This window comes from Clavelina lepadiformis, chromosome 2, assembly GCF_947623445.1.
Source record: "Clavelina lepadiformis chromosome 2, kaClaLepa1.1, whole genome shotgun sequence".
NCBI classification, from domain to species: Eukaryota; Metazoa; Chordata; class Ascidiacea; order Aplousobranchia; family Clavelinidae; genus Clavelina; species Clavelina lepadiformis.
The window spans coordinates 20,233,943-20,252,506 of NC_135241.1; the positions used below are offsets into that span (position 1 = coordinate 20,233,943).

General features: G+C 38.4%; 3 protein-coding genes across 6 annotated transcripts; 1 reads left to right on the top strand and 2 right to left on the bottom strand.

Annotated features, from left to right (window-relative positions):
* The first annotated feature begins 159 nt into the window (after window positions 1–159).
* LOC143446135 (alpha-crystallin A chain-like) lies at window positions 160–3,354 on the top strand. Of its 2 annotated transcripts, none has more exons than XM_076945642.1 (5): window positions 160–302; window positions 1,617–1,760; window positions 2,344–2,499; window positions 2,618–2,807; window positions 2,976–3,354. In XM_076945642.1, exons 2-5 carry the CDS (start codon window positions 1,644–1,646, stop codon window positions 3,140–3,142), a joined length of 630 nt encoding a protein of 209 aa, XP_076801757.1. In that variant the 5' UTR covers window positions 160–302; window positions 1,617–1,643; the 3' UTR covers window positions 3,143–3,354. The 2 variants fall into 2 exon arrangements, with proteins under 2 accessions (XP_076801757.1, XP_076801758.1); XM_076945643.1 differs by having other exon boundaries at window positions 165–302; window positions 2,630–2,807; window positions 2,976–3,351.
* Window positions 3,355–4,256: 902 nt separating this feature from the next.
* LOC143446134 (calpain-10-like) lies at window positions 4,257–11,793 on the bottom strand. 3 transcript variants are annotated; one of them, XR_013113893.1, is made up of 12 exons: window positions 9,937–11,761; window positions 9,582–9,765; window positions 8,974–9,121; window positions 7,041–7,224; window positions 6,691–6,887; window positions 6,424–6,506; window positions 6,175–6,304; window positions 5,811–5,951; window positions 5,512–5,603; window positions 5,273–5,363; window positions 4,712–4,994; window positions 4,257–4,643 (listed from the first exon to the last, which is right to left on the bottom strand). XR_013113893.1 is itself a non-coding variant. In XM_076945641.1 (11 exons), exons 2-11 carry the CDS (start codon window positions 9,675–9,677, stop codon window positions 4,855–4,857), a joined length of 1,302 nt encoding a protein of 433 aa, XP_076801756.1. In that variant the 5' UTR covers window positions 9,678–9,765; window positions 9,937–11,761; the 3' UTR covers window positions 4,257–4,854. The 3 variants fall into 3 exon arrangements, 1 of the variants encoding a protein (XP_076801756.1); XM_076945641.1 differs by having other exon boundaries at window positions 4,257–4,994; XR_013113894.1 differs by lacking the exons at window positions 4,257–4,643; window positions 5,512–5,603 and having other exon boundaries at window positions 4,944–4,994; window positions 9,937–11,793.
* Window positions 11,794–13,715: 1,922 nt separating this feature from the next.
* Window positions 13,716–16,220, bottom strand: LOC143444928 (zinc finger MYM-type protein 1-like). Its single transcript, XM_076943720.1, has one exon. The coding sequence runs from the start codon at window positions 16,218–16,220 to the stop codon at window positions 13,716–13,718; it is 2,505 nt and encodes an 834-aa protein (XP_076799835.1).
* Window positions 16,221–18,564: the final 2,344 nt, after the last annotated feature.

Below are 18,564 nucleotides of genomic sequence, written 5' to 3' on the forward strand. Positions count from 1 at the left end.
GAAACAGTAAGTCAGCTGCAATTTTATTGTCTCTTTTTGTAAAACCGCTAATCCGACAGCTGCTATTATTGTCGCATCTGTATAAAGCAAACGAAACCAAAAGGAAATACCGGTAGTGTTGATTAGGTGACAACAAAATTCCGCGCTCTCTTTTGACAAAAAGGTTTTATTCTATTACTATCCGACCACTATTGTTGTTTGCTTTGTTTTCTTACATCATTGTCTTCTTCGGCTTCTATTGTTTATTTATAATCCAATCGTGCGGTTTCTACTCGAGGGCGGTTTCTATTCAAGAAAATACGGTAAGCGCTTTTTACATATGTGACACAATCAAGAATAAGACTTTTTTTCGTTAGTTGTAAAATGCAAGCACCAATCAAAACACTTTAAGTTTAGTTTAACGTTTGACATTGCCAGTGTATAAACAGGACTTAGCCGGATAATAATGTTCTGGAATTTGTCAACGCGTCACACTGCTTTATCGGGGATATGACGTAACAGCTGTATGATGTCATTGCCCAAAAGATTCTTGCAGAAATACAAATCAGGCCTATAAGTAAAGACATATATGAAGCTATATGTCGCATCCATAAACGCAGAACGATATCAAGAGAATACAAATGAAAAAGCATTTTGAAGAGTTAGCCGTATTCTACGAAAAGCAGCGTACGAACTGATGATGACGATTGCTTGTCATCATTGGAAGCAAGCTTTCCAGCAGAGAATATTTAGACAATTATTAGTCCATTTAGTCTTCTGGCTAAATTAGACAATATGCAATAACTTGTAGGGTAATAACGATGCCAAGAGAGGGCGAGAAGGTCTTCATCCAACCCTATGATTTACCCAGTTAAAAAAAAACTGCCAAAGGATATCTAACTCGCTCTTTGCATTCGGATTTAATTCAATAACTCAGGCTAATTTGGGGCGTGTTTCAGCTACGAAGCGTTTTGTCGCAATGGTGACAAAACAACTGAGGAATTGCTCGTTTGCAGTTAAAGTTATTTATTGGTGATAACAGTGTATTTTGAATTAGTTATTTCGTGCAATAATTTGAAAGTTTATTATTTCTCGCTACGCTGCAATTAATGGATGGTTTAGTGCAGTCATGATATTAAAGACTTTCTAATTACTATGGCGTTATGTTACCATATACGCCAAGTTTTATGGAGCCGGTCCCGATGGGCTTCGGTTTGTATAGCTGTTTAATTGTCTTGTATATTTGTAAGCTATAAGTTTTTTGATTTGTTTGACGACTTGCAAAATATGTTCAACTTGTTGATTATGACCGTATATTTTAGCCAGCCTATTCCACTGTATTTATGGGGCTTCGATATTTTCATCGAACCCTTTCTTATGGCCCCAATTCCTATCTTTCAAAGGAAACTTTCTGGCGTCGCCATTTTTGTAGGGAAATTATACAGTTTTTTTAGCAAATTTCAATTTCTACGCAGGGTTGTACAGTTTTGAGTATTCAGACATATTTAGTTGTTTCAAGATTTGTTGAAGTAAACAGAAGAAGCCATACTAGTAAGCAAACGCATTGGAAGGTAGCGTGTTGCCTTGAAAACATGTTAATATTACCAACTCTAACTTTGAAACAAATTTATTCGCAGAAACGTAAACGCATAAAACGGGTAAAAATGTCTGAACAACGTCAAAGAAGCGAGCATCACATCAACATCACGCCGTACAGGCAGCAGGATCCTTTTCGTGGTAACAGCATGCACGACTGGCCGTCAACACGACTTTTCGATCAGGTAACTTTAAATGTTATACGTAACTATTATATCACCTAAAACGAATTTATGTTAAAATTGCAGCAAAATGAAGTAGTTTGCAGTGCCGAGCGCAAGATAAACTCAAGAGAATGCGATTTCACAGTAACAGTAATACTTTGCAATTAGCAGTATATATATACTATGTCGTCATGAATAAGGCCCAAATCTTTCATGAAGAATTTTGCGCACTATAAGCTGTCTACGTTAAAACTAAATTTCCAGACAAGAATCGCATACTTTAGAAACGACATCAATCGTCCCGACGTAATCAATCTCTCAAATACCAAAGTAACCTAAAAGTACAAATGTCAGATTTGATTTTAAATATCATGTATTTACAGAATTACCCAGGGCGACTTTAGAGTAATGCCATCCACTAACTTCATACGTATAAGCAGACGCTATAGAAACAAAATAGTTAAGAACGACCTTTTGTATTGTCAACGCATATCGTTACTATAGGAACTCTAAAGTAAAATTAATGCCAATTCAAGTCTGACCAGAAACGTTTAGTCCAACGGCGGAAAATCAGCAGGTTAACATACTCCATGTTCGCCTTCAGGATTTCGGAATGTCCATGACCGACCCGGAGTTTGACCAGGCAAGGCAAAGATTCTTTCGTGACCCCTGGGCGACCAGGCCCAGCCCAACAACGATGGTTATGCCCCCACGAACGGGCCCAGTATTAACCCGGCAACTTAGCGGCGGCCTTTCGCAGGTGAATCAGAAATATATTAGATTGATTTAACAAACATGGAAATAAAGTGACGCACATATTATAGGCCTGACGTCCCAAACAAAAAATTATCGTGAACACTCGGAGTAAGTTTAATTAGCCTACGTCACAGGTTACGACGGAAGATGATAAGTTCAAGGTCACACTTGACGTAAAGCATTTCACACCCGAGGAGATCTCAGTTAAAACCATTGGAAATTCGATCGAAGTTCACGGAAAACACGAAGAGAAGAAAGACGACCACGGCGTCATATCACGTGACTTCACACGAAAATATACGATTCCGCCCAGTGGGTTTACATTTAATAAAACACTTCCAAATTTTACTTTGAAGGGTTCGTGAAGCTGTTTTTATGATAAAAGTTTCAAACCGAACAGAAACGGTTTATACTCCTCATTGCGCGTTACGTAACAGATGTAATTCGTTAACGACCTTCTATGTATTATTAATTTTCCAGACGTGGATCCACTTACGGTGACGTCATCTCTGTCTCCTGATGGTTTTCTTACCGTCGAGGCGCCGGTTATCAAACAAGCCATCAAAGGTCCTGTCACTTTACAAGTTCAACACGAAAAAACCGACCGTAGTTCGTCTGAGCCTGCTCAGTCAGTTTCGTCAAAGTAGAGTAAATCCCTATACTATAGAGAACGCTACAGACATGTGCTTGAGACATATAATTAACTAACTTTGCTGACTTTGAGTATTATTGTAAAGTAAAAGCGAATGCTTGTATGTATGTAAGAAATTGTAAATACGTGAGCTTTATTCCACACCTACAATACGAGTACATGACGTAATAAAAGTTGCGTAAAGAAAACAGTATGGTGGCTGGGTAGGCTATCCGGGTGAGGCAAAATTTTCATATGACTAATCTCGGCGATAACTCCTCACCGCTCTTGCTCTGGTTACCAAGCTTGTCTGCGCTGAGTTTCAAAAACTGAGGCAATAGTTTTCTCTGTTTCATTAAAAACTATTGCCAAAGCTTATGAAGACTGTAAAAATTGTTTTGAAATTGAAATTACTGGCAAATTTTAATTTTTGCGTTATACTTTCTTTTGTGTAGAACTATAGTGGAATTATTCGGACAGAGTTCCTTCTATATTAGGCCTACGTGTAATCAATTTTGCTACGGTTTGTAATGATCTGAAAAGAAACCCTTTCCGAGTATCAATTGCTATTTTGTTAGAGTAACCATTTTTTTCTACTTTGTACGTCTCCAACCAACTAAACAATAAAAATTATCAAAACTAGTGAATTCTTTTTCGAGTTCAGTGAATTTTAATTTTGGCATAACACGTTAAAGATTCTGTACGCGTGTGGCGGAGCTAGTTGCTTTTAGACGGGATCAACAGAAAGATCTCTCGCGAGCTGCGGTGCTATGTTTGTATGACTATATAGACTTGCTGGCTCACACGGTTTAGTTATACAAACGTAATATGGGCCCACAAGCAAACTTTAGAACTGGTGCCTGTTAACGCCCCCCCAAACAGTTTCCCTAAGCCGCGTTCGAAACTTTTCTTGTTTTGATTGTGAGCAACTGGAATGCAGCGACTTAATCACTGTCACTGACAATATTCTATATACAGTATGTTTAACTGATACGTGCTTTTTTGACTTTTCGCTCAATACAGATCGATGTTTCACTTCTCAACTGTTCATATTTGCACATCTCTCAGTGTCTGGAAGGAAACAGTGTCTATTACTAACGTATGGTTAACAAGATTTTGACACCAAATAGTCCGTCTTTAACTCCTTTATTTTGCAAATGCCAAGTTATAATCACAAGTTCACCAAAAAGTCGGGTGAAAAACCGTTGCAATGTGACGGAACAATCCACACCAAAATCGGTTTCTTGTGTCTACTGTTGTGTGTTAATGTTAATGGTGTTGTGTTAATGCTTGCTTGCTACTGCACGTTCGGTAAAAAGTAAAATATTCCCAAGTATTTTGTTGCACCTTTTATCGCTACAGTGAGCACTGGAATGAGTAATAAAACAACAGAAAATAATTTTTATTGAGTTGTGTTCAATTTGTCGCCCTTTGTTCGTCAGGCCACCGCCCGCAAGAAATCACTGTATGAATCCATAGAACAAAAAAAACCGCGCGGAACCGTTGTTTTTAGTTTACTGTAAATATGAGGTTTTATCAGCAAATCAACCCAACGATTAACCAGCTTAAACTTCTTACTACTTACAGCAAACTGCAGGCGGCAATCCAGCAATTATCGGTACTAGAGTCGCAGGACCCCCACGCTTTACTGAATAATAATAATGTTTGTAAGTGTGACGGACAATGGTTTACTGAAATGTCGTTTATCTTAAACATTCAAACAGCCAATCACTGTAATAGCGTAACAGTAGAAAATCTTGATGTAGATATCCGCAGGAGAAAGCTGCAGTTAATATTTGTGGCGTATGTGCTTGGGATCACAAGCAGGTGTTTTTCGAGTGTCAAGGAACAAAACAAGGAAACATCATCTTCAAATAATATGAAGAAAGTGTTACCGTTATCCAAGTTTATTTGTTGAAATATAGATTTCAATACGAACCTACTGTAAATCTCTAGGTTCACAATATGATATTGCGAGAGACGTTTTAGTAGCATTTTTCTGCCAATTTTTGGGTAGATTTAAAATTAAACATTACCGATACTTGAACACTAATTCATTGACATGCGCTTAGAAAAGAGAAGCAATAGCGAAGTAAAATATGTTACCAAGCAGAAGTCATAGCACATACATAGATTACTAACTTACGAGCATATGCATAAGAAGGTGACGTTGCATAATCAGGTACATTGCTGCTTAGCGACTGCGCAGAAGCTGGTCTTGTAATTGGCGATTTAACCTGCAAGTTAAGAAGTTGTACCCATACAATCCAGACTATCTTCATAAATGCGCTTGTATGCCGCGGCATAACATACAAAAATTACCGTTCAATTAATACGTTATTAATTATGCTTATTTAAGATTTGAGCATACCAACTAAAACAAACCTTCCATGCGTGCAAACCAATAGCTTGCTCTAAATCTTTTCTCTTGCTTTGCCTTCTCTTATTGTTTTGAATGAGTGACACAAAAATTTGGGCTACAATAATAAGCTTTGATTATAAAAACTAGCTGAGATTTATTGAACGGTTTTCTGTTCAGGCTGAAAGTGAAAAAATTTTTGTGATGGACGGGAAAATATTATTCCATAAAATGAGGTAAGTTGGTTTGGTCAAAAGAAAACTTGGCATATGTTATAAATAATAATCAATTACATTAAACCATTGGTGACTGCAATACCACTCACTGATTGCACTTGAGTCTCCATTGAGTGAAACTAAATATTGTGGATTTGAAGAATAAGATGGATGGTTAATGCTGCCACCAGAAGACCCCACTGCTTGCCACTCACCGATTAAGTCATGATTGGAAATACTTGCTTCACATTCTAAATAAATTTCAGATTAAAAACATCAAGCGTGGTGCTATGTTGTCAAAAATGATTTGATATTTAAGGATCAGTATATCTTTACCGTTTCTAAACACCAACAGCATCACGATTCAGTGACAAAACCTGAGTTTACAAAGGCATAGCTCAGAATTTGTGTAATTCCTTTTGACTTAACAGCTTCATAAAAAGTTTAACATATCACATAAAGATCTTGTCTAACCATTAAACACTGCCTTCATTTTAGTTGTTGTAAAAGTGAGCACAGCTCTTTGACCAAATAACTGAGAAAGTGGTACTACAATAATTTGACCTTCGCCAAAAGTGCTTCTTTGTGGGTTCATCAGTTTCATCTAAAAAAGTTTTAATTGCAAACAACTATCAAACAGCATCAGGTTTTCAAAAGATTTTAAATAATACCTGTATAGCTAAATTACATTTGTTGCATTAAGTTCAAAAAGTGGCAACTAACCACAGTGTCTTCAGCATTTTCATGCACTCCGACAATAACATAATAATGAAGGTCTGTTGATTCTCGCCGGAATTGTTCATATTCTACGTACACAGAAACTACATAGAATAGCTATATCATTCACTATCTTAATTTCATAGTAATTGGCAGAATTACCACATTGATGTGTTGTTAACAAACATTATTATCTATTGATACATAATTATAAAGTGATGCAGTCGTTAACATCATGTCCCTATACTACAATGTGATAGCACCATATATTACCTTTAATACACAATACATCTGTGGCAACCAAACACCCCATTACATTTTTTTGCTGCAAAGTTCGTTCTAGTTGCTGTTTAACTATGGCGAGTTTGGTCACATCTAAGAGTTGTTTGCGCCAGCAGTAAGAACCAGTTAACAGCATGAATGCTTCAGATGCTCGGCCAGAAGACAGTGCTTCGTAACATCCATAAAATCTGCAATGCAATTAACTCTATGCAACAAAAATCCTAGGCTTAAGAAACAAAAAAGGTCATTACAAATTTCTTCATTTATGTGTGTAAATTTTTTGTTGGTAATTTGTATTTTTTTAGCTTCAAAGGCTGGTCTGTAATACCTAGCAAACTAACTTTGCACAAGCCTTCTCGAGCAATGGCAGCCAAAATACATCTCTGTCTTGATTAGAGCCAAACAAAAATCGTTTTTCTACTGTAGGTATTGTATCATCAATGATGACATCTGTCCATTCAGCTTTAGTTGAATCCCAGAGAGTAAATCTCCATGAGCCATCATAAGATTTATCACAAAAATTTGCTATAGTAGAATTAATAAAAACAAAACGTTAGCAACGTATTTTAGGTTTAATTTGTGCTACTTAGTAGTAGGTGTGTAACGTTTAATCAAGTATTATTTCTGCTCACAACTTATGAAAGATAGTGGTCACCCAAGCTGTAGAAACGGTCACATACACCAAGCTATAATACTTGCAATGAAGTGCAGAATTGAATACAGGACAGTTCTATAGTAAAGTCTAACAAAATTACTGAGTCGCTTGGCTGACTTTCTATTGGTTGTAATAGCCTAGACATTATGCTGACGGACAAAGGCAAAGCGCAAATTATGAAATTGTTCCAATGCTGGAAAGAAGAGGCTGGACTCCAATAAAATGCGGGACGCAAGGATCATCACGCGGTACAAGGACCAAGGGGGTTGCAGCATCTATAATAATCATCGTCGTTCTTTTTGTAGTCATAAAAAGAACATAAAGTAGACATAACCAACTTCAGGTTGAATACAACTTCTTGCCGGAAAGAACACATCATTAATGTCAAAGAAGAACAACCGGAATTAGAATCAGACTATTGGAAAAGAAAATTGCATTAGTGCATCATTGCAACAGAAATATCGCATCTTTCCATTTCAATGCAACATGCAATAATGTGATAACAATCAAAGAGACACTCTATTTTCCCCAGTTTATTCTGAGATTTATGCCAAATTTTGTTGCAATAATGGAAATGTCTTCTACAGCTATGTTGCAACAACAGTCTTAGCATTATGTACGATGAACATTCTTTTTCAACGCAGACATGTACACTATTACACCCGGCAGGGCCGTGTATAGCAAAATGTAGGCCCAGACTAGAAAGTAAATTTGGGCTCCTGCAAAAATTAGGTAAACTCTTAAATACATATTTAATAAACGGCCAGTTAACATCAATGCCAATTCAAACTCTATACAGATTTTAATGAAAACCCGTTTAAATTAAATTATGTTTTTTATACTCTGCAAAATGAGAGTTTATATATTAAACCAGAACACAGTTTGAAGGGCCACATCTTGTCCATATGGGCACAACAAATGCATAGCTATGGTGCGGTTGGAATTCGATAAAGACACAAAAATTTGTATTTCTTGTACAATACCTTCTAACTTTTGTGGTATCACTACATGCTTTCTTTGTGGAGGCATGGCAGTTAGTGTGATTCGCAAATAGTGTGATTTTTCGCAGTTAGTGTGATTTTTTTCAGTTAGTGTGATTCGCAGTTAGTGTGATTTTTTATTAAAAATGTAATCGCTAATAAGTGATATATTCAAAATAGTTTATTGTCTTGAAAATTCTCTTTGTAAAATAGCTTCTGTTATATTACATCAATTAAAAAGCACGTATAGCACGAGCACAGACTTCGAAGGAAGCCGTAGTATATCAGTAAAAAGCTTTCTGCCTTTACATATCAGTTTATTTGTTCGTATTATTATGACATCATAATTTCAGTCTTGAACGAGCTTTTAACATCATAATGAGCTTTTTTTCATAACCCTGATAATAACCTGTACACCAAAGATGAAGATATGAAGTAGTATGTACAAAACCATAAAATAAATTCACAACTTGCAAGAAAAGAGTGTTACTTCCAAGCTAAATCAAAAATAATGTGCCCACAAAGACTGCAATTAAAAGATTGATCTTTGTTGCGAAGGGTGCACTTCTTCAGCTTACCAGTTAGGTTTTTATTGTCAGCAATTACAACAAAATTGTAATTTTTGCATAATCATAATACCTTTGTTATTGGCAAATATCTTCTTGAGATTGAAGACATTTTCGCATAATGTATAGCAGACTGAAATGAACCAACAGTTTCCAAGCTGTCCTTGAAGTGGGAAGTTACCCAAATGTTCACCAAAAAGTTTTGGATTTTTACATAAATCCTAAACATTGATAGAGATACATGTATTTTTTAATATACAATAATACTCAAAATCAAATTAATCTCAGAATCTAAGCCGCATAACAGCTTTAATTTTTTATGGCATTTTTGATACTGTTCATCAGAACCACTGAACAGAAGGAATTATAGTTAAAGCCAGGTCGCAGTGCATGACAACACAGCAATGTCAAGTAGAGAACCCAGTTTGCATAACTGCGAGTATGACTCTCTAAACACTATACGAGATAAAATGTGTAAAAAATTTTAAACTTTTTTAGGACCTTTTAATGTAACTTGAGTTACATTAAAACAAAAATAAGCAAATACTGTCAAGAACAAAAATTAGCTACACGCAGAGCATTATAAATCCGATAAAAATAAAGAAAATTTATTCACAAATATTGTTGATACAAAAGGCAAATGTATTAAAAATTAAAACCTTGCAAAATGCATATGCTTACATGTGGTTTTATCCATTCCACTTTCGAGCAATCGATATCCAAAGCTGAGGATTCTGAAAAACAGATTGCAACATCATCTTTTGAGCTTACCAACATCGTTAGCACTCAAGTGCTAAGCACCAGTGTAGTATGTCATTTTTGTTGACAGATCAAAATATGCAACATGTTGTTTACTCTATACAGCCTAAACAACAAAAAAGCTTTTAAGTTGTATGACAGGAATATAGATAATCTATGAAACTGTCCAAAATAAAAACATTATGTTAACAAGCAACCTTTTATACTCAACAATTACATCAATCAATCGATTTGATTCTGGCCTTCCTGCAAACAGTGACCATGAAACTGCACTTACATGCAATCACACTCACGGGTGTAATTCAGAAGTGCTCTAACCATGGGAGCAGTTGCATCCACTTCCTTTTGCCATGCAAACAAAAAAGTGCCCTTTGTGACTTAATAATTAACTTGAAAATGGCTTTCTATGTTATCTAATTCCACCATGTTGTTAAATAAATTGTCTTATCACTTTTTCACATAACTACACATATTCGCATAAATCACATGTAATACGAGCCCATTATATTAATACCCTCTCTCTCCCTTTAAAACCCATTGTATATTCGGAAAAGGGATATGGCATGTGAGGCAGTAGCTTTAGGAGTTCCCTAAACAGTTTGCATCTTTATGCCATATCTGCTAGTTTGTTTAAAAAAATACCCAGGCGAGTCTAAGCCAGATCAGTGATGTAACTGTACTACCGGTAAGTAGCCCTTGGTCGATCTGTCAATCCTTTGTCAGTTGGTGTGGCATGCATCACTTGTTTTGCAAGCTCTTCCTGAAGCATTCCAGTGTTCGATTTGATTCCGATTTGGATTTCAGGGCTCTGCGTTTGATCTAATAACGTCATGCCTAGGAATGCACATACTACAATAACAAATCCTAAAGAACCGAATCTAATTTTCGTATTTTTCCAGATCCTAGGAACCAGTTTTATTCTATAATTGAAGGTTTTTATTGGCACAAGCAGGAGGAGTTGCTGTCATTTGTTATTTCACATTCCAATGCTTTCAACTGGGTGCGTTAATTGTCATGAATTAAACCATCTGTCATGTCAGTTTGACAAGTTTCAACTTGCTTGAACCAAAATAATTTCGTGAGCCTATTACAAAGGCAAAACAAAAGCACTCCAGTGCTTAGATTTTTTAACTTTTTTGCTATTCTAGAATAGAATTCGAAATTCTAGATTCTAGATTTGAAATAAATTATTCTAGATTATTCTAGTATAGTCAATTATTCTGTATTGTACGTCCCTAGTCATGCCGCGAACCATTTTTAAGATTGCAATTTCTAAAACCCGCTCCCATGAGTGCACTCTTTTTGTCATTATTCAAGACTCAAGAACATAGGTGAAAGTTGGAAGGAAGATTGAAGTCCTTGCTTCATGAAAACCAAATGATAAAGCTCACAACTAATCAAATTTGTTTTTCTAATTCAGGTGTCCAATGTTCTGCCTTCCATAAATCATGAACTGCCTTTCTAGTGTTCAATAAAACTTCTCCACCTGCTTCAGTGAGCCGGGATTCTGGAGAGGCAAGTTAGCTCAGTTTACTTTTTGTCTATTTTCATCCTGGTGTTATCACAAACAGTTGCAAAACGATAGAATGCATGCTGAAGATCAAGTTTAGAAGAAGCCAGGAAAACCAAGCCATCCGTGACCGCATACAATAAATGACTGATCATACTGTTTCAAACAATGAAACACTTTTCGCCAAAGCTGTACCTGTCCATTCAGTTCCTGAAATTACAAAGAGGAGATGTGATAACCCACACCCTTGGCAGAGTTCAACATCCATACTGAATGGTTTTGACTTCACACACTGTTTAAACAGACACAAGCTCCAGAGCAAGTGAACAGAGAGTGAATGGCTATGAGTAGGCTGTCATCAATACCGTACTCCTGCAGTACTCTTCAAAGCTTATCTCAAAATTGGCATATGTACGTTTTTAGAGGTCAACGAAGAAGGTGTATAGACATCTTTTTCATCTAATGTGGTCTAACCATGACAAAAGCCACAAAGTTTGTATGTCCTCAAACTGTAACTCAACCATCTCATGGCAATTGTTTTCAGAAATTTCAAGACATTTGACAAGCTAGGCTAAGTGGAGAGATAGGCAGTTGCTAAAATTTCCCCAGAAAAAAATTTTTTTTTTAATTAAGCATTTTTCCAACTACGTATTGTAGCTTAATTGACATTGGGTGTGATTCACTTCTGCACAAAACGCCAAAGCGATATTCCTTGTGGGCCTCGTGAAGTGTAATACTACTTAAATAATGCAGCCGTGTTACTGCCATACTTCCCACACATGATTTATGGTCATAGTAATAGTTACCAAAGGACGGTTATTATACGTCACATTAAAAAAATTCTATTCTGCTATTGCCCGGTTTCAGAAAATGGGCAATGTGGGCCAAGATCGAGGTGAAAAACATTGCATGCATTTCAAATCCATTTACATAGTGAGTGGAGATGGATAAAAAGCTGGTTGTTGATGTTTTGTGTGCATTAAATATAACAAAAAAAATAGGCTGCATAATAATATAATTTGTTCCAAACGTTCGTAATAGCAGCTCCGCTACATAATTTTCGTAATTATTGTTAATCACGTGCAACACTGGCTTGGTGTGAATGCAGCAAATTTTACTGCACCATAGGCAATATCAACTCTTACTTTTAACCTGACTGGACATAGGCTACCCAGGGTGCAGTTTGTGCGATGTGTTCGCCAAATACGTTATGCCAACTGCAATCTCTAAAAATACACACAGTGCTCTTTTTCATTCAAACAAAATAAAATTGGAGAGGAGCAAACTGAATTTGCAGTTTGTGCCAAGATGTGACATGGTCCATGACATGCCGAGGTTAAAACAAGTTCATGCCACTTGACTGTAGGTCACGCTGAAGATCTTCGGCACAACTCACATATAATGTACCCTTACTGGATACATACACATGTTCCCGACGGGAAAGTAGTGGTTTTCGCTGAGAAATTGTGCGTGCAACGACGTAAATTTGGCGTTGTATCCCAGATTGGAAAGTTTGCTAGGTGCGCAAGGGATTAATATTAATTGCGCATTTACTAGCTATTGTTTCATTTCATCTTGTTGTGCGGGGGATATTCCACGCAAAAAACAGCAAACTATTCAATCTGGGTTGTAGCTAAAGTAGGATTTTCCCAAATTTCCACCTCAAGGTGTATAAAATCGGCGTCTTAATGGAGAATACTTTTCTATTAACTTGGGGCAAAACTATCTGGCACATGGTTCTGTTTACGGGGAAGTACCAATTTCAATACTAATTTTCCTGTAAGTCTTTTGGGGGCGACAGTAGAGGTGCGTCGAATGGTCGAATTGGACTTTTTGGATTCGGTCCGAAACCGAACTTTTTGAAAAAGAAAACGAATTGTCTTCGCCAAACCATGTATTCAACTTTTGTAAATGTTGCCGTGTAGTAACAGTTTCCAACGAGTTTAACCAGCGAGCAAAATACAGTCGGCCTTGTACAACTAAGTCACGCTTGACAATTCACCCTAATTCTTGCCCCACATATATGGACTACAGTACTACACTGAGTTTGTATGCATACATGCATGCAATATTTTGTCTCTTTCAGAACTTACATCCATCCACAGAAGGATAATTTTTACGTACAAACATGCGTAAACCGTAAGTTAACCGGATACGTTAAAAACAACTTCCACCAGAGTTCACTTGGAACATACTTTTGAACAGGGCCGGATTAAGACGAAACTGGGCCTGATGCTGCAGCGCAAAAACAGGCCTATTTTTTCTAGGCATTGGTACATATGCATTCGACACTCTGACTCCACCGTACACGCGTAATCAGACCGACCAAAGAGCCTTTATTGCTTTCGACGCAGTCAGCCAAATTTTAATGAACATGAACAATAATAACGACGTGTTATCGTAAAAACTCGAGAGTAACATCAGGCTATGTAACACCAACACAATTCAATACCAATATTGCCTGAAAAGCGGAGTTAATGAAGAAAAGGCTAATCCATATCAACTTAACGTTGGCATATTGTCAATGCTGCGCTAGTGCTGCTTACTTATACTACTGTTTTTCGAGCCTTAGCAAGCGCGAAATCTTCGATCATGTCAGTGCAGTCAAGGCTGCTCAGCACCTCATGTTCAATGCTCATAAGCGCCAGCATGTTTAGCCTTTCCTCCCTCATCGAGGACCGCAGCTCTCCTTTGACTATTCCCAGTTTTGAGAAGCTCCGCTCGCCGGAGGCATTAGACACCATCAAGCACAGATAGATGCGCAAAGCAATCTCGACGTTTGGAAATGTTTGAGAAAGGTTCAACGACGACAAAAGCTTGTACATGGTAAGCTCTGCTGACTCGTTCACACTCACCGATTTCTGGGTGCGCATAAATGCAGCAAACTGTATGAGCTCAGCCACCAGCGTGTCTTCCAAGTCATCTGGATACGAGGAAACGAGATTTTGAGCTTTATTCTCGATCTGCTTTATGCTCAATGACGTTAGCTCCGAAAGAAAGCCGAATGTTGTAGATATATCCTCATACGCCTTCATTCGCTTTTCCAGTTCAGCTAACAGTCTGTCGATCATGACCAGATATATATGGGTTTTGAATGTTTCCCTAGGGGTGAGGTTTTCTTCGTTTGCAGCTCCTTCATCAGGCATTCGCTTTCGCTTACGGCCTCGACGTTCTTCAGCCTTGTATTCGCCGTGAGGAACCTTTTCGATCGCCATCTGCTCATACACGTCAAATCTGTCCCGTGCAAATTGAATCGTGTCGACCAGTGATGCCAATAAACTAGTTGCCGTATTCAGACTGACTGTAGGGTCTTGGAGGCTAATGCTCGTACTGTTGAGACGGCATAGGATATCGTTCCAGGCAGTCGCCATAACTGCTGTCTCAAGTTCGTCCATCCTGCGCGAAAATCCGTCGGCCTGGTTTCTCGTATCGGCCTTCTGCTCCTTATCTGCCGCAAGCTCATCCAGGACTTCTTGAATGCTCTTCCACCCTTCTACTAGCGCTTTGACAGCATCTGCACGTTCACACCATCGGGTTCCAGACAAACCTTTGAGCGTTAATGTGCAGCGATTCTTCAGTTTCTGCCAGCGATATGTCGATTCAGACAGGAAAACGTATAGTCCATTGACAAAATGAAAAAACCTGGTACAGCCAGCGCAGCTATTAACAGCCTGGTCTCCTACCAGGTTTAAACTGTGGTTGCAGCATGGAATAAAAGCAGCATATTTACATTCTCGCTTCACAATTGCCTGGACACCGTTGTACCGTCCTGACATGTTTGACGCATTGTCATACGACTGGCCTCTGCAGTTAGTAACATCCAAGCCATTTTCCTTCAGAAAGTTCAGAAGTATGCTAGCCATGTGCGTAGCGGTGTGTCTCATCATAGGCAAGAATGTCAGGAACCGTTCAACTGGACCCAACGGCAGAACATATCGAATAACAATCGTTAGCTGGTCGAGGTGTGATACGTCAGGTGTAGAGTCAATCGAGACAGAGAAATACTTCGCCTTCTTGGCTTCTTTCAGGATGGTGTCCTGCACCTTTTGTCCCATGAGCTGCACCAGCTCCTCGCAAATTGTGGATGACAAATAAGAAATGTGACCTTTCCCGCAGTTCGCATATTTTCTAATATGGCTAGCCAGCAGAGTATCGTACTCCGCCAACAACTCAATGATGCCAAGGTAGTTACCATTATGAGGGGAACCTATGATCTCATCCGCGCCCCTTATAGCAAGGCCACGCTTAGCTAGGAATATCAGAACGTCGATGAGCCGCTTTACAATCTGGCGCCAGTAACACCGCTCTTCCTCGACCTGTTTAGCGGCTAGGTAGTCAACACGACCGGCCTCCCTCTGTCGGCTCGCAAAAGACAACATAGCCTTGCGATGACCATCGCTGCTTTCATGCATTTTTATTCTGGATTCGCCTGTCCTCCAATTGTCGAAACCGCCGGATACGAACTTGGTTGCTTGAACAGCATTACCACCGAACAACTTGCATGCAAAGCAGAACACCTTCCCGGTCGAAGGCGAGTAGCACAACCATTGTCTATAGGATTTTTCACCATTGAGCGGATGCGTACGCACGAAGAAGGTCTTAGTGCATCGACGTTGGAATGATTCACCTAGGTATTGTCTGGCGCTCTCTTCAAACATCGATTCAGTGTGTTGGCAGTGTTTTGAACCTTTCTTGGCCCAATATTCTCGAGTGTCAGCGTTGATTTTACCCCACTGTCCTAAATCATTGGTGATATCCTCCAGCGTTTGCGCCAGTGCTTCGCCAGTGATAGCGTCTCCTTTCACCTCTGCTCTCTCCGCTGAACTTTCCCGCTCTTTATCCTCTCTTTCCTCATCAGGTTCATCTTGCTTGGCCTGGTCTTCAGGAGCGCTCGAATTCGCAATCGCATCCGACGCAGGCAATTGAGACGAAGCTGCTCGCATTCCAAAGTATGAACTCAGTTTTGGAATTTTCGCCAGAAGCTTTTCTTGTTCTGCTGCTTCTTTCCTTTTCTTTTTCGCTTTATCCCATCCACTGAGTTGAGACGCCATAGCAAGCGTGCACAAAACGCAGCTAAATTTGTAAATTGTGGAACCGTAAAATTTATCGCATTAACTTGAAAGCTTCCGTTACAATAAACACAACGCCGTATATTTAGCCTACGTCACAGTGCAAAAAAAAAACATTAGCAATTGTCTTAGAATTAAGGCAGTCGCTAGCGTCCAAGTGAACCCCAATGCTTTCCATCATTTTTTGTTATAAACTGACACTGGTTTCCATCATTTTTTGTTGTGAACCGGCAGTTGTTTGCACGGTGTTAGCTTGTGAATCGGCAATGAAACAACATTGAACTCAACAATAATGATTGCTAACTCTTTTCCCAACCATAATGAGTACTAATCTTACTGCCTTAACCTAATCTATTCCTAAGGCTTAGCCTAACTCAGTGGTTCTCAACCGCCGGTCCGCGAAGTACCGTATCTTACTTTCTGCCAAGCTAATTTTAATCTGGAATCATAAGCATTGCAAAGTTGATACTTCCTGTAAAACTCATTTTACGCTTGGCCGATTCACAGCAGTAGGCTAAAACTGGCATAGCCTATCTCTCCTTCGTTGATACAGCAGAACTGTTTAATAATAAAGGTTAACCTTCCGATGACCTAGATTTTGTGCCGTTTATGATTGTTTCGTCATAAACTGCGTCTAGCTTTCAAAAAGTTTTGTAATACAAGGTCATTCTTCACTTTTCAGATGCTGCAATAGCTTGTCCTGTTAAACTACAGAAGGATTAATATGGAATCAACGAACCAACAAGTGTATTTTAACAAGAAGGAAAAAACTAAGACTTCTGAAACAAATAATTCTCAAAATGGAAATGAACCAAGTATCAGTAGGTGCAAATGTAAACTACGAAAAGGGCATATGCAGATAAGTTGAGTGTCACAGAGGGAAGTAAGAAACGAAAAGGGGAATTTGTCAGGCAATACAATAAAAATACTTGGAGCTTGGTTTTACAATAGTTCCGGGTAGTGAACAATCGTCACGGCCCTAATGTTTGGTGTGCTCCCAAATTCTGCCAAATGACGTTATGAAACCTTCTAAAGTTGTTCGTCACTTTCATTCAAAGCACAACAATCTTGAAGGCAAGCCACTTGAATATTTTGGACGAATATTCTCTGATATGAACGATTAAAAAAAGCAAATGAAAAGATGACGACTACCGAAAAATCCTTTCTTCATGAATCCTATCTAGTTTCTCTACGAATAGTTAAAACCAAAAAAAGCATACACGATTGGGGAAGAGTTAATAAAGCCGTGCATCTTATCTGCGGCTGAAGTAATGAAGGGCCCTGAAACAGCTCGAAAAGTGTTATAATTTTTCATCTTAAATAAGTAGTCTATGCCAAAATCTTGCTTTATCTTACGTGCCTAGGCGTAACACTGTGCCTAGGCGTGCGAAAGTCGGACTACAAATTTCATAATAAGAATTATTTGTGGGTTAATTAAGCAAAGGAAAACTGTTCAGCGTCCGGAAAATTCACGTCTGTTTTCGTCTGGGCCTATTTCAGGAATGGGCCTAATGCTGCAGCATCAATAGCATCCACCTTAATCCTGCACTGCTTTTGAACACTCGCGCTTGTCACCGTAATAAAGAGTACATTTATAATTAAGTTTGTTTAACCTTAATCCAAATATCCAATACTATGACCACTGAATACTAGTACCTAGTAGGCTTAGGGATGTCCAATACAGAATAATTGACTATAGGCCTACTCAGGGCCGGATTTAGACCATGAGAGGGCCTAGGCTATTCCATTTGTGAGGCCCCTTATTTTATTTTTGAAGTCAGATTCGACTGTGCGTGAAAGCAACCAATGTTCCTAAAAAAAAAAAAAAAAAAACAATACACTATTTGCATGTTCTTAATTTTGGGATGTCTTTGGTACAAAATGGTATACCAAAGGTGTCAAAATGCCCAAAAGACGAACCCCTGCCCTAAAAATAAGACGTAAGGTTCTCTAAAGCAATTAAAGCGGCATCAATCCCAAACTTCGAAATTGAATTTCGAGGCCGTAGCCTATTGGTAAATCCGGCACTGACTATACTAGAATAATCTAGAATAGTCTATTCCGGATCCAGAATTTTGAATCCTATTCTAGAATAGCATAAAAGTTAAAAAATCTAAGCACTGCAGTTCTTTTGTTTTGCCTTTGTAATAGGCTCACGAAATTATTTTGGTTCAAGCAAGTTGAAACTTGTCAAACTGACATGACAGATGGTTTAATTCATGACAATTAACGCATCCAGTTCATAGCATTGGAATGTGAAACAACAAATCTCCTGAACGTGCCAATGAAAACCTTCAATTATAAAATAAAACCAGTACAGTTATGT

Excerpts from the sequence above, each read along its gene's own strand:
- LOC143446135 (XM_076945642.1), top strand. The coding sequence starts at position 1,644 with ATGTCTGAACAACGTCAAAGAAGCGAGCATCACATCAACATCACGCCG. Across the intron at positions 1,761-2,343 it reads CAACACGACTTTTCGATCAG|GATTTCGGAATGTCCATGAC; the intron begins GTAACTTTAAAT and ends GTTCGCCTTCAG. Across the intron at positions 2,500-2,617 it reads TTAGCGGCGGCCTTTCGCAG|CCTACGTCACAGGTTACGAC; the intron begins GTGAATCAGAAA and ends AAGTTTAATTAG.
- LOC143446134 (XM_076945641.1), bottom strand. The coding sequence starts at position 9,677 with ATGTTGGTAAGCTCAAAAGATGATGTTGCAATCTGTTTTTCAGAATCC. Across the intron at positions 9,122-9,581 it reads TGGAATGGATAAAACCACAT|GATTTATGTAAAAATCCAAA; the intron begins GTAAGCATATGC and ends ATCAATGTTTAG. Across the intron at positions 6,507-6,690 it reads AGATGTATTGTGTATTAAAG|AATATGAACAATTCCGGCGA; the intron begins GTAATATATGGT and ends CTGTGTACGTAG.
- LOC143444928 (XM_076943720.1), bottom strand. The coding sequence starts at position 16,220 with ATGGCGTCTCAACTCAGTGGATGGGATAAAGCGAAAAAGAAAAGGAAA.